The sequence below is a fragment of the Gossypium hirsutum genome, chromosome A02 (genome assembly GCF_007990345.1).
Source record: "Gossypium hirsutum isolate 1008001.06 chromosome A02, Gossypium_hirsutum_v2.1, whole genome shotgun sequence".
Classification (NCBI taxonomy): Eukaryota; Viridiplantae; Streptophyta; class Magnoliopsida; order Malvales; family Malvaceae; genus Gossypium; species Gossypium hirsutum.
In genome coordinates this window covers 51,187,558-51,202,505 of record NC_053425.1, presented here as the reverse complement: position 1 = coordinate 51,202,505, position 14,948 = coordinate 51,187,558, and the positions used below count along the sequence as shown (strand labels likewise).

Sequence of the window (14,948 nt, the reverse complement as noted above, 5' to 3'; positions counted from 1 at the left end):
AAAGAAAGTGCCAAAATGAGAAACCGAAATAAAGAATACTCCCGAAAAGAGATACAGTCAAAATTCTGAGTAGCTACTCACCTTCAAACTCATTGATTTTCTCTTAATATCTCTCCCTAATTCTCTCCACAAAACACTCCCACATCTCATTCAAATTCTATTCGAACTCTCATGATCAATTCAACCTCAGAGTCTCAGTCTAACTCCACTACCTACCCAGCTCAACAGTAAAATAATTACTCCATTACGTAACCCAGGACTCGAACTCAGGTCCCCCAGCAGAAACAACACTCCACCTTGCCACTAGACCACACGCTCTCTTTGTGTCATAAAGCAAGCAGTGTTATTTATAATGCCTAAGTGATAGTGTCCAGATTCATTTAAGAGCAATACTAAAACTTTTGCAAAAGCCAAGACTTGAACCCAAGCTTCTCAAACACTCCCAAACCTACTCAAATCACTAAGCCAGTAAAGCAAACATGTAATTTGTGTCAGATAGTACAAAATTAAAGACTCCAAATTTTTAGGGCGTTACAACTCTACCCCCTTAAAGAAATTTCAACCTCGAAATTTACCTGATCAGAAAAGATAAGGGTATTATTGTCGCCTAGCCTTCTTAGGTTCCCACGTGGCTTCCTTTGAGCTATGATTATGCCAAACTACTTTAACTAGTGGAATAGATTTCCTCCTTAGTATCTTGACCTTACAATCCAATATCTGCACTAGTTCCTCCTCGAAGGTCAGATCTGGTCTAACCTCGATCTCCTTGACTGGTACAATATGTGTGGGATCAAAGTGATAACGCCTTAGCAAGGAAACGTGGAATACATCATGAATTCGGTCCAACTCTGGAGGCAAGTCAAATTGATATGTGATCGGTCCCATATGCTTCAGTATATGATAAGGCCCAATGAACCTAGGGCTTAGCTTGTCCTGCCGTCCAAACATCAGAATCTTCTTCCATGGTAAGACTTTAATAAAGACATAATCCCCCATAGAGTACTCAATCTCCTAACATTTCAAGTCTACATATGACTTCTATCTATCTGACACTGTCTTTAAACGATCTCGAATTAGCCTTACATTGTCTTTAGTATCAAAAACTATTTCAGGCCCTAGAGTTAATCGCTCACCTAACTCAGTCCAACAAGTAGGAGTACGACACCTACGACCATATAATGCTTCAAACGGTGCCATCTGAATGTTGAACTAGTAGCTATTATTATATACGAACTCCGCTAATGGCACGTAGTCTTCCCAACTGCCTCAAAAATCAACTGCACAACTTCTTAGCATGTCTTCTAGTATCTGAATCACCCTCTCTGACTGAACGTCTGTCTGAAGATGGAATACAATACTAAAGTCCAACCTTGTATCAAGTGCCTCGTGTAACTTCTTCCAAAACCAAGATGTGAATCGAGGATCCCTATCAAATATAATAGAAATTGATACCCCATGCAGTCTCACAATCTCAGCCACATATAACCTAGCCAACTTCTGCAGCGAATAATCAGTACAGACCGATATAAAATGGGCAGATTTAGTCAATTGGTCTACAGTAACCCATACCGAATCCTTCTTAGTAGGCGTTAAGGGCAACCCACTCACAAAATCCATGGTTACCCTCTCCCACTTCCAGAGTGAAATTTTAACTGGCTGCAATAAGCCTAAAGGTAGTTGATGCTCAGCCTTAACTTGCTGGCATGTCAAACACTTACTTGCAAAATTAATAACTTCGCGCTTAAGTCTTGGCCACCAGTACAGCTCACAAAGATCTCGGTATAACTTTTTTCCGTCAGGATGCATAGCATATGGACTACCATGATCCTCTTGCAGTATAGACTGTCTCAGTTCAGAATCCTTCGGTACACAGACTCTCCCACGAAAACACAATACCCCTTCACTATTCAGTCCAAAATTTGAAATCTCCCCATTCTCAACTTGTCGATAACGAGGACCCAATGACCCATCCATCAACTGCTTACCCCTAATCTGCTCAGTCCATGTTAGTTTAACTTGCAACTCAGCCAACAAACTACAATCATCAAGTAAGCTGAGACGAGCAAACATCGCTCTTAAATCAGCTACAGCCTTACGGCTCAGTGCATCAGCTACCACGTTAGTCGTACCAGGATGGTATTCAATTGAGCAGTCATAATCCTTGAGCAGCTCTATCCACCTTCGCTACCTAAGATTCAACTCCTTCTTAGTGAGGAGATACTTAAGGCTTTTATGATCAGTGTAAATGATACACTTCTCACTGTACAAGTAATTCCTCCAGATTTTTAGAGCAAAAACCACCGCGGCTAACTCCAAATCATACGAAGGGTAATTTGCTTCATGGGTTTTAAGCTGACGAGACGCGTAAGCAATCACCTTACCCTCTTGTATCAACACACAGCCTAAACCAACGTGCGATACATCGCTAAAAATAGTGAATTCCTTCCCAGATTCTGGCTATCCCAAAACAGGGGCCTCAGTCAGAACCTTTTTTAGTTTCTCAAAACTTTATTGCTGACTAACAGTCCAATCAAATGGTATTCTTTTCTATAGTAACTTAGTCAGAGGTGCAAAAATTAGTGAAAACCCCTCCACAAAACCTCTGTAATATTCAGCCAGACCTAGCAAACTTCAAATCTGAGATACGGTCTTAGGTGGTTTCCTATCCAGAATAGCTTCAGTTTTTGGATGATCAACCCTAACCCCCTCGGCTGATACCACGTGACCTAAAAATGTCACTTCGTGCAACTAGAACTTACATTTGCTGAATTTAGCGTATAACTGCTTCTCCCTCAAAATCTGTAGAACAACACGGAGATGCGCATCATGTTCTTCCTCAGTTCCTAAATACACCAGAATATCATCTATAAATACTATCATGAACTGATCCAGATAGTGTTGGAACACTCAGTTCATCAAATCCATAAAGGCAGCTGGTGCATTCGTCAGCCCAAACGACATCACTAGGAACTCATAATGACCATAACGAGTCCTAAACGCTATCTTGTATACATCATTCTTTTTAACTCTCAACTGATGATACCCAGAACGAAGATCTATTTTGGAGAAAACTAAAGCTCCACGCAGCTGATCAAATAAATCGTCTATCCTCAGTAAAAGGGTACTTATTCTTGATAGTTAGTTTGTTCAACTGTCGATAGTCGATGCACATATGCAAATATCCATCCTTCTTCTTCACGAATAACACTGGTGCTCCCCAAGGAGACATACTAGGTCGAATAAACCCTCTATCCAATGGTTCTTGAATTTGGGCTTTCAACTCCACCAGCTCCTTCGGTGCCATCCTATAAGGGGCGATGGACACTGGAGCTGTCCCCGACAGAAGCTTAATACCAAACTCAACCTCACAGCTCGGAGGCAACCCCAGAAGTTTATCAGAAAATACATCAGGAAAATCCTTAATAAATCTAATACCTTCGACCGAAGAACCCTCAGAATCTGATACACCAATATAGGTTAAAAATGCATCACAACCTTTACGAACATATTTCTCAACCTTCAGTGCAGAGATTCCATTTGATAGATAATTTCTTCGCTCCCCAATCATAACCACCTCCTCATCCTCAGTAGTCTTCAACACCATACGCTTAGTAACACAATCCAAACTTGCACAATATTTAACCAGCCAATCCATCCCCAAGATAAGGTTAAATTCACCAAACGGTAGCTCTATCAAATCTTCTAGAAAAATTACTCCTTAGACCTCTAGGGGCACATTCCTGAACCACTTATCTACCCTTACTGACTGTCCTAGTGGACTTATCACAGTCATCTCACAAACAGTACTTACACACAAGATACCCTAGGTTTCAGACACAGTGCATGCAATATATGAGTGCGTAGCCCTAATAACGATCAAAGAAGTATAAGGTACATTATGGATTAAGAACGTATCGATTATAACATCTAGGCCTACTCTGTCCTCTCGGCGACGTGCAACATTTACTAGAGCTGTCTGCCTCGCTTCAGTATTACCAGCACCTCTGTCTGGTGCTCCACAACCTCGTCCTATACCATTTCCTCCTCTGGCCTGACCACGGCCTCTCGGTGGCTATTGAACACCTTTCGCTGGCTATACATAACCTTGTCCTGTAGCTTGCATCTGAATAGGTCTCTGAGGACAATCTTAACTTGATGCTCCATAGACCCACATCTGAAACATGCCCCAATCTTCTTCTAGCACTAACCCAAGTGATGCCTCCCACAATCTGCACAAGGCTGTGATCTCGCAATAAGAACCCCAGCTCGGACCAGCCCATCAAACATGGCCCTCTTTTTATATCCACCAAACGAACCTGAGGACCCTGAATCCCTCTTATTTCTGCCCCTATCCTTTTCTCCGTTCTCGCGCTCAGAGCGCTTCACATCCTCGGCGATCTTCGTCTTTTCTATGAGGGCAGCTAAATCCCGCTCCCTCTATGGAGCTACCAAGACTCGTAATTCATCTCAAAGGCCATCCTCGAAATGCACACAGTGTTCATATTCAATCGCCACTGTCTCACGAGCATAACGGCTAAGTCGTAAGAACTCTGCCTCATATTCTACCACAGATTTATTCCCCTGGGTCAAGCTTAAAAGTTCCCTTCTTTGGGCATCCACATAACTTTCACCCACATATTTCCCTTAGAAAGACACCTTAAAGAAATCCCATGTTAACCGGTCGGCCTAAGTACTGTGACAGCCTGTTTAGACCCTAATTAGAACGGTGGTTTCGAGACCATGAATTCGAGTTAGAAAAATATTTTTAAAATTATTTTTGGAATTTATAATATGTGAATTTGTGCGTGCTAAATTTTCGTTTTAAAATTTTATCATTTGGATGCCCGATTTAAAAAAAGGGCTTAATCGTGTAAAATAAAAACTTGATAGTTTAATGTATGAAGACTAAATTGTTAATGTCTTCATAATATGAAGCTTATATGTTGTAATTGGGCCACTATTAAGCTAAATGGACGGCAATGGACATGGAATAAATGATATTATAAAATTCTAACAAAGGTTAATTAGGTAATTAGATTAAATGTTATTATATGTTAAAATAAAACATAAAATAATGTCATTATCATCTTAGTTTGGCCGAATATATCAAAGAAATAAAATAAAAACACCAAGATAGGTTTCAGCAAGAGTTTTGGCTAGATTAAGGTATGTTTTGTTTCAGTTTTTGATAATTTTTACGTTTTTTAGATCGTTGATTTGAGTATTATCCGACCCATGCTTGAATTGGATTTTGATGTATATTTTCAGTTTTACCATTGTTGATAGCTTGGTGAATTTTATGTTTGATGATGTTAAATAAAAGTTATGTGATGGATTAACAAGTTTTTGTATTGAAATTTTGATGAAATTGAGTAAATAGGGTTAAATTGCAAAGTATTTAATTAAGGGACTAAATTGTGAAATAAACGAAATGTGAGGACTTGTATGTGTATGGGGAGTATTCGGCCTAAGCATGGCATGGGAAAATTATGGTTGTTTTGTGTTTTGTCAATTTTGGATTAAATTGCTAAAAGTGTAAAATGTTTGGGCAAAAGTACAATTTGTCCATTTATGTGTTTTTGAATGAATTTGATTGAAAATTTGATTAAATAAGTTTAATTTATGTTAATTTAGATCAAGAAAAGAGAAAAATGGATTTGGATCAGGGGAAGACCAAAATAGTCGAATAATCGATTAATATTGTTCATTGATATTCGAGGTAAGTCTTTAAGTAATTAAACATCGTTAATTTTGAATGTAACTGATAAACCATAATATATACATATTTTTACCCTATACTTGGCATATTTATGGATGATTTTTCCTTGGTTTCTTTGAATTTGATGCTCCTAATCATTTAATTTCATGTTTCATACTCAAGACAGCTTAGGATAGCAAAAGAGCAAGAAACAGGCCAAAAATGGATAAAATGGGCCTAATTCAACATGACACACGGCCTAGGCACTTCCACACGGGTGATCCACACGCCCTTGTGTGACACATGGGTATACCACACGCCCTTGTGTCATTGCCATGTCGACATTAATCCAAGTCAGAATTGCACACGGCCTGAACACCTTTACACAGGCGTGGCAAACGGTCGTGTCCCTGCCGAGCCCAAGTCTAGTTCTACTAGGAGAAAGATAATTTTGGGCTTTTTTGGGCCTTCGAAAGCCTATATAAACACCCTAGAAGAGTATTAAAGGGGACACACAGAGTAAAAGGCAGGGAAGTACTCAAGAACAGCCATCAGAATCACCTCGGAGGCGGGATCTACATCAAGACTGAAGATTTCCATCCAATTTCCTCGAAGTTCTTTGGGTTTCTTTATGTTTTTTTGTTTTTCATACTTTGAGAAGTTTTCCATAATTATCATGAACTAAACTCCCTAAATACCTAAGGGAGATGACACCTAAGACGAATCTTTTACTTTTTGATTTATATGATAAATATTTGTTCTTATTCTTAATTGTGAGTTTTAATCCTTGCTTTAATATTCCAAGATATTAATTCAGGTTTTTGATGTGCTTATTCTGTGGAAGAAAAGTCCTTGTTTAAGAGTAGATCATTCATAATTAAGCGGAGTTGCATGCAATCCTAGAGATAGGACGCCATAAATCTGCCAGATTAGAGTCAAATCTAATAAGGGAATCCATAGATCGAGTTAATGCCACTATAGGGGTTTTAATTAGAAAGAGATTTTAATTAATCAACCTAGAGTCAATTGTTTTTAGTCTCAAAAGGGATATTAACATAAATCAGGGATTTCTACGGAATAAGTCAAGTGAATAAATCGTCTAATTCAAAGGTAATAAGTGAAGTCTAGGTGGATTCTTTCTTGGGTATTGTCTTCTCAATCGATTTTTCAAAAGTATTTTTCAACCTTAATCTTTATCGTAATCATAGTTAATTAGATAATTAGTTTTAGGTAAACATTCTCTTAATTTTTAGGCTAGATAATAAAAAGGTAGTAATTACTAGTACTTTTAGTCCTTGTGGATATGATTTTTCCAGTCTCACCATAACTATACTACTGTTCGATAGGTGCGCTTGCCTTAAGTCAAATTTTTGGCATCGTTGCCGGGGACTAAGATATTAGGAACGCTTAATTCTTATTACTTTAGCCATTTTTTATTTTTATTGCAACTTTATTTTTAATTTTGCTTAAATTACTAAATTTTCTTTTATTTACTTCTGGCAGGTTTTTATAGTTTATGACTAGAAGAAACCCGTCAGGACCTCTACTTTTTTATAGTTAGATCGAAATGCATAACTCACAAAAACCGAAGATAAATAAGGAGAAGCCTACGATACACAGAGGAATGGTAAGAAGACGATATTCAAACCACAACCGAGGAGATGGTTGATAATCAAAATAATCCGTTACCTCCTGTGGTTGCTACAAACCCAGTAAATCAGCATCCTACTCCTCATACTATGTATGATTAAGCTAAACCTACTTTAATAGGAGCTGAATCGAGTATAGTTAGACCTGCTATTGCTGTAAAAAAATTTGAACTGAAACCTAACACGATTCAAATGATACAACAGTTTATTCAGTTTGATGGTTTGCAGGACGAGGATCCAAATACTCATTTAGCAAATTTTCTGGAACTCTGCGACACTTTTAAGATCAATGGCGTTTTTGATGATGCCATTCGCCTTCGGTTTTTTCCATTCTCATTAAGGAACAAAGCTAAACAGTGGTTAAACTCGTTACCACAAGGGTCAATCACTACTTGGGAACAAATGACGGAAAAGATTTTACTTAAATATTTTCTGCCGGCAAAAACTGCTAAATTGAGAAATGATATCTCTTCTTTTGTGTACATGGATTTAGAAACTCTTTATGATGCATGGGAGAGATACAAGGACTTATTAAGAAGGTGCCCTCGCCATGGGTTACCTCTATAGCTGCAGGTTCAGACCTTTTACAATGGTGTGAACCCCTTAACAAGGCAACTTATCGGCGTAGCCGCCAGTGGAACATTCAACAACAAAACACCTGAAGAGGCTTATGAATTTATTAAAGAGATGTCACTGAATAACTATCAATGGCAAGTCATGAAACGAAGCTGACGAAAGCTACTGGTGTTTTCAACCTCAACACAATCATTATGCTATCTAACTTGGTAGAACTTTTAAATAAAATGATTGATGGTTTGTATGGTTCTACTCAGGTACATCCAGTGATAAGGTGTGATTCAAATGGAGGAGGAGTACATAACACAGATTATCAATCTTTCAACCCTACCACCAAGGAGGAACAAGTCCATTAAATGGGTAATAATAATTCTAGACCTCAAAATAACCCGTATAGTAACACTTATAATGCTGGTTGGAGGAACCATCCCAATTTCTCTTAGGGTGGTCAAGGAAATCAAAGACCACAACATCCTCCAGGTTTTCAACAACCATCTTACCAGTAGGAAAAGAAGCTGAACCTTGAGAAGAAGCTAATGAAATTTATCGCGGTTTCCATTCCAAAACACCGAGACAGCTCTTAAAAATTAGCAAGCATCAATCCAAGGGCTCGAGAATCAAATAGGCCAGTTGGCAAAGATGATTTCTGAATGACCACAAGGTAGCTTGCCGAGTAATATTGAAACTAACCCAAGGGAGAAACTTAATGCGATTGTTATTCGAGATAAAGAAGGGTTAGTTGAACCTGAACCAGAACCGAGGCAAGCATTTATGGTAAGTAAAGGAAAGGATGAGGTGGACCACAGTAAGCAAAAACCAGTAGGTAGAGAATATAAACCTCGTATGCCATACCCCAGTGTGACAAGGAAAGATCACACAGACGAACAATTTGGTAAATTCCTTAAATTGTTAAAGAAATTACATATTAACTTACCATTTATTGAAGCTCTTTCACAGATGCCAAATGCGGTTAAATTTTTAAAGGAGCTTTTAACAAATAAACAAAAGTTAGATGATACATCGCATATGGAATTAAACGCAGTTTGCTCAGCCATTTTACAAAATAAGCTACCCAACAAACTGAAGGATCCATGGAGTTTTACAATTCCTTGCTTAATTGGTAGTTTAAACGTTAACAATGCTTTGGCTGATATAGGGGCAAGTATTAATGTCATGCCCTATAAAATTTTTAAACAACTCGGTCTTAGGAAACCCAAAAAAACTAGGATGAGCATTTAATTAGCAGATAAAATAATTACATTTCCTAGAGGTATTATTGAAGACGTGCTGGTCAAAATTGATAAATTTATATTCCCAGTTGACTTTGTTGTCTTAGACATGGATGAGGATAGTGACGTACCTTTAATTTTAGGAAGGCCCTTTTTAGCAACTGCTAGAACTATCATTGACATTGGCACAGGTGAATTGATTCTTCGTGTAGGTGATGACACGATTAAGCTTCAAGCTCATGATTCTGCAAAAATATCTTGTAATCGAGACGATTGTTTAAGTTCTATTAACTTGAATAATGTTGCAACTCAAACTCCTTTGCAAGACTCCCCTAGGAAGAACATGATGGAGCCTCATTCTAATCCATGCAACAAAAATAGAGCGACTCATGAAGAATGAAGGCTTCAGATCGATGAACTAGACGAATGGTGAACACATGTCAAGGAGAAATCAAAAGCACACGACGAATCAAAGCGACACCTCGATAAGCGTAGGGATGAAGCAACGCAAATTAAGGTTCGGGATAAAGTATTGTTAGATGAAAAGGACCCCCGAATTGCTATTTTAGAGCTTAATACAAACGAAGCCCTCCCTTCACAGTACTAAATGTTTCCCCATATGGTACAGTCGGGGTAAATCATTCTCAATTTGGTACTTTTAAGGTAAATAATACTCGACTTAAACTTTATGTGGATAATAGAATTGATAGTGAGAAAGAGGAGTCTTGACTCTGTGATCTGCTGTAATCATGCGAATGAGAGGTAAGTCGAGCTTAGACTCTAAAGAAGTGCTTCTCAGGAGGCAACCCCAGCACTAACACCACTAACTAGTTTATTTTAGCTATTTTTAGTGTTTTTGTGCAAGTATAGTGGCCCACAAGGCCTGGACACACGGGCGTGTCCTTGGCCATGTGGAAACAGGGCTAAAAATTCCCCAAGTATCAAGCCACATGGCCATGAATTTGATCCACACGGCCGTGTGAAAACTAGAGCTAAATTTTCAAATTTTAAATAAGTCAGGGTGCCACATGGGCAAGGCACACGGTCGTGTGTTCGGACACACGAGCGTGTGGGATACCACACGGGCGTGGGAAAAGCGAATGACATGGCACACAGCCGTACGACGCGACTGTGTGCACCACACAGCCTAGACACATGGGCGTGTCCCTAGGCCGTGTGACGATTGGGCAATAAAAATTTCACGATAAACACAACGATCCACACGGGCGTGTGACACGGTCGTGTGGCTAACACGGGCCTCACACGAACGTGTCCCCCTTTTTAAACCCCCCAAACCTAACACTTCCTTCTTCTTCCTCTCAAAATTTATTCCACCTAAACCCTAGCCGCCGCAGCCTCCCTCCCTCACTGACCGGCCATCCTTAGCTCTCCTTTCTTCTTTTCTTTTATTTTCTTCCTGCCCCCATCTCTTCCTTCCATTTTCTTTTCCTTTTCAACTCTTCATCATACCCACAACTCCACCCCACAGTGCACCACACGGCCTCACCCCCCATGCCCGTGTCCTCCCCCAATCACCACCATCAGCCCACACCAGCCCCCATACGGGCGTGGCCTCCTTAGTCACACTAGCACCGTCCACCGCCGGCAGCACCACCGTGGTTCCCTCTTTTCCCCATACCTCAATTTTTATTTTAGTTCACTTATTTGTTTCTTTATTTCTTGGGTTATTTGTTATTTCTTAATTGTTAACCCATTATAATCTTAGGAAATTTGCCTTAATTTAATTTTAGAAGTCTTCATCATATTTTTTATTATTATCATTTTGATTTTTCTTTTTTCTTTTTATGTTTTGTTTCTCTGACTCTTTCAATTTTGTTCTTTGTTTTGCATATTTTATTGCTTTTGATATTATTCATATTCTCATGTGTTTGCATTCATCTATTTAGTTAAATGTTTTCCATGAGTTTTTTTTTTCTCCTATTCCTTAATGCTATGACTATATCCCTATTATGCTAGTCTTTGCTTTAATTAGTATTTGGAGATATTCTTTTTAAGGGTATAGTTTTATTTTTACTTTGATGCTATTTTTTTCCTTTGACTTTCAATTAAATATTTTATACTTTTTGACTTCTGTTATTTTCAGGAATACCATGACAAACACAAGAGGTAAGAAAATTGATTTCCCTTCTTCAAAAAAGCGGAAGGGTCTTGGAGCAACCTCCTCGAGCGTCCCGACCAAAGCTTATCATCCTCTACTTCGATTCTCATCAGGCCCACAAGATGACCTATTTCAGCTTTTTCGAGTACGACCATTAGGAGTGAGACATTGTATTGATTGGGCCGCTTTAGAGTAGGTCCACCTTGCTCACCTTATTCGATTCCATCTCGATACTGCCCCGTGGGGTCGATTCTTTACAATCATCGAGCCCACCTATTCGGAGCTGACCTTGGAGTTTTGCACTACAATCCATCTACAGAATGTAATGAATACACATGACAAGGCTGGTACTATCATTTTTACACTTGATGGACTCATAACGCACATGAGTGTACCAGAGTTTGGAGCTGCTTTGGGCCTTTACACGGAGGAGTTCATGGCTTCCGATAATTTTTTACAACTTCACCGGCACAAACACTACTCGCCCTCTTGCTGTTCGACAGACCTTATGGCGAGTACTGTTCCCTATGACGCAAGTCGCTCAAAGGCAACTTCTCTTCCACCAGCACTACGTTACTCCATGCTATCTTGGCTCATACCTTGACTGAGAGGAGAGAGAGCACCGGCATTTTTAGCACCACCGATGCTTACTTCTTATGGAGCATGGCGAGTGGTCATGTATTTGACTTAGCTTATTTTATCACCCTCGCTTTTCACCACTAGACGGATCACCATAGGAGGGGTCCCATTTTCCTTGGACCCTACGTGACTCACCTAGCTCAACACTTCGGCCTCTTCGACACTCTAGAGATGTCATCGACACTCACACTAGTAGCCAGATGTCTCCTCAAGGAACATCTAGCATGATCCACATGAGAATGATAGAGTGACGCCGTGGATTCGACCCCCCTCAGTACAGACTTGTTCAGTCCAATGACCAGGATAAGCGAGAGGACATTACTGATAATGTCCCTTCCCTTCACAAGGAGCCACCCCCACCACCGCCACCAAGTCACCGACCTCCTACTGCCACTTTGATAGATTTATCTGAGCGATTCACTCGCTTTGAGCAGCAGTGCTTTGAGCGGTTTGACAACATCGATGCCACTCTACGATAGATTTGCCACCACCTCCACATCTCTCCTTCGACACCGTCGACCCACGAGGCATCTGATGATGAGGACCTTGGAGTCCATTTATTTTACTTTTATTTTTATTTTTATTAATTTTAATTCTATTTTGTCTCTTATTTATTTTTGAAGACTTATATTTTCTATTCTGAACCATGTTTATCTTTATAATGATTATCAAGCAATCCCTTAATTCTCTTCCACAATGGTGTTTATTTTCTTATTAGTAACTCAAAATCATGCCTTTTATTCAGTTTTCTCCACAATTCTTGCTTGCGCTCTTCCAAGGATTACATCAAAATTCAGGGCAGTTTCGCTTCTCTCCCTCTCTTCTGATAGTATGCTTATATTGCTATTATCTATCTCTATACATTGCGGACAATGTACATCTTAAGTGTGGGGAGGTTATTTATGTAACAACCCGATTTAGGGCCTAGTCAGAACAGTGGTCTCGAACCAAAAATTCGAAGTTAGAAAATTATTTTTATTATTTTTTGAGGTTATGCTATGATTATATAAGTGCATGTAAATTTTGGTAAGTTAATTTTAGCGATTTCTAATCCAATTTCGAAAAATCGCTAAATCGCATAAAAGGCAAAAGTTACATTTTAGTGCCTAAATGTGTTAAATAGCTAGAGAATCAAAATTAAGGGCTTTTAAAGGGCAATTACATCCTTTTTAATTTTTTTAGCCGGCCATGGAGTGAGGGGAGACAAAATTTTCAAAGTTAGGTGAAGCTTAGGTCACCAATTTTGACTAGTTTCATTTTTAATAAAAGAAAAAGAAAAAGAAGGAAAGAGCTATCATCTTTTCTCCCTTCTTAGCCGAAAATATCAGCAAATATTTAGGGTTTAAGAGATTGAAATTTCAGCAACTTGAAGCACACATAAGGAAGTGATTTTGATAGTTTCTCTTAATGATTTTTACATTTTTGAGACCCTTTAAGCATGAGCTTTCAAATGATGGTGATATCTTACAAAATAGTCAAGAGTTTAGGATGTTGCCATGGATGTATTTGTGATATATGCTGAGTTTTTTTTAATGGAAGAATATGAGTCCTAGTTGTGTTATAAACAACTTTTAGGAAAGATGTTAACATGAAAACACCTAAAGGGACTATTTTGCATAAGTTGCAAAAGAGGTGGTTAGTGTGTGAAATAGTGAGAAATTAGGATTTCTCTATTAGTAAAAAGAGTTTAGCTAGGCTTGAAATACGAAGAAATTCAATAAAAATCCATTTCTGGGCATAGGGGTAAAATGGTCATTTTGCCAAGGCCTAAGGGCAAAATGGTCATTTTACCAAAGTTGTGAATTTATGAATGCCTAATTGTGTTTAGTGACTAAATGGATGCATATTGTTATTATAGATCAAGATTTGTCAAAACCGAGCCTAGACCGGGGCAAAGCCAAGCAATCCGAATAAGCCGACTAGTCAAGAACTTTTTGTAAACCGAGGTAAGTTGTATGTAAATAATACAACTACGCTGTTAATACTTGTATTCATATTGAATTTGAATTGATATTGTACGAGTTGTTAAGGTATAAATTGATAATGCCTTGTAATATTTGAGATAGTAGAAATATCCCATTGAAACCTTAGGATATGAACTGGATATTCGTGCCAAGACATTGGGTGATTTGTGCGCCAGTGTAAGACCATGTCTGGGACATGGCATCGGCATCCAGACGAGGGCTAGTTTAAGACAGGTCTGGGACATGCATCAGCCACATTATGAGGGCCAGTGTAAGACCATGTCTGGGACATGGCATCGGCACAGAGATGAGTGCCAGAGTATGACATGTCTGGGACATGCATCGGCCTCGACAGAGATAGCCAGTGTAAGATGTGCCTGGGACACGCATCGGCTAAGTTTGTGCTAGTGTAAGACATGTCTGGGGTATGCATCAGCACGCATATATAAGAGCCAGTGTAAGACCATGTCTGGGACATGGCATTGGCAATTTATCCCATGTTGAAGGTTCATAGAATATCCAATAGTATTCCAAAGGGTTCAATGGTGAAAGTTTTAGTTAAATTTTGATAAAGAAAGGATGACCATGTTGTGAGTGTTACAGGTACCTATATGATAAGCATGAGTAACGAGCTTAATTTAGAAAATGAAACTCGAGTAGATGATAATGAGTAAGTTAAGTTATGTTTACCTTTGAGCTATAAGCATGATGGTAAATGGTGAAATTGTTGTTGTATATTTATTTATATGCAACTTACTAAGCTTTATGCTTACTCTTTTTCATTTCCCTCTTCTTTCAGTATCACCAGGGTAGCTTAAGGATCCCATAAAGTCAGAGATATCGATCACACTATCAGTCGCAACACTCGGTATAGTTTGATTTATATTTTTGAAGGTGGCATGTATAGGGCTAGACTAGAATGTTGTATTAAGAGAATTATTCATGTATTATGGCTCAAGTCAAAAGCCCTTCACTTTGTATCAAGCCTAGAATAATGGCTATTATTCATTTTGATGAATACATATAATGTTCTTTCTATGGATGAATTGGTGTCTATTGTCATGAAATTTGTAT

General features: G+C 38.8%; 1 protein-coding gene and 1 non-coding gene across 2 annotated transcripts; both read right to left on the bottom strand.

Moving 5' to 3' along the window:
- Positions 1-597: 597 nt before the first annotated feature.
- On the bottom strand, positions 598-996 carry LOC107936076 (uncharacterized). Its single transcript, XM_016868726.1, has one exon. The coding sequence runs from the start codon at positions 994-996 to the stop codon at positions 598-600; it is 399 nt and encodes a 132-aa protein (XP_016724215.1).
- A 6,801-nt stretch (positions 997-7,797) lies between these two features.
- LOC121216796 (small nucleolar RNA R71) lies at positions 7,798-7,904 on the bottom strand. The gene has a single exon (XR_005913016.1). It is a non-coding gene; the product is annotated as a small nucleolar RNA R71 (small nucleolar RNA).
- Positions 7,905-14,948: the final 7,044 nt, after the last annotated feature.

What these genes read in the sequence shown, in the direction of transcription:
- LOC107936076 (XM_016868726.1), bottom strand. Translation starts at nt 996, where the DNA reads ATGGGGGATTATGTCTTTATTAAAGTCTTACCATGGAAGAAGATTCTG.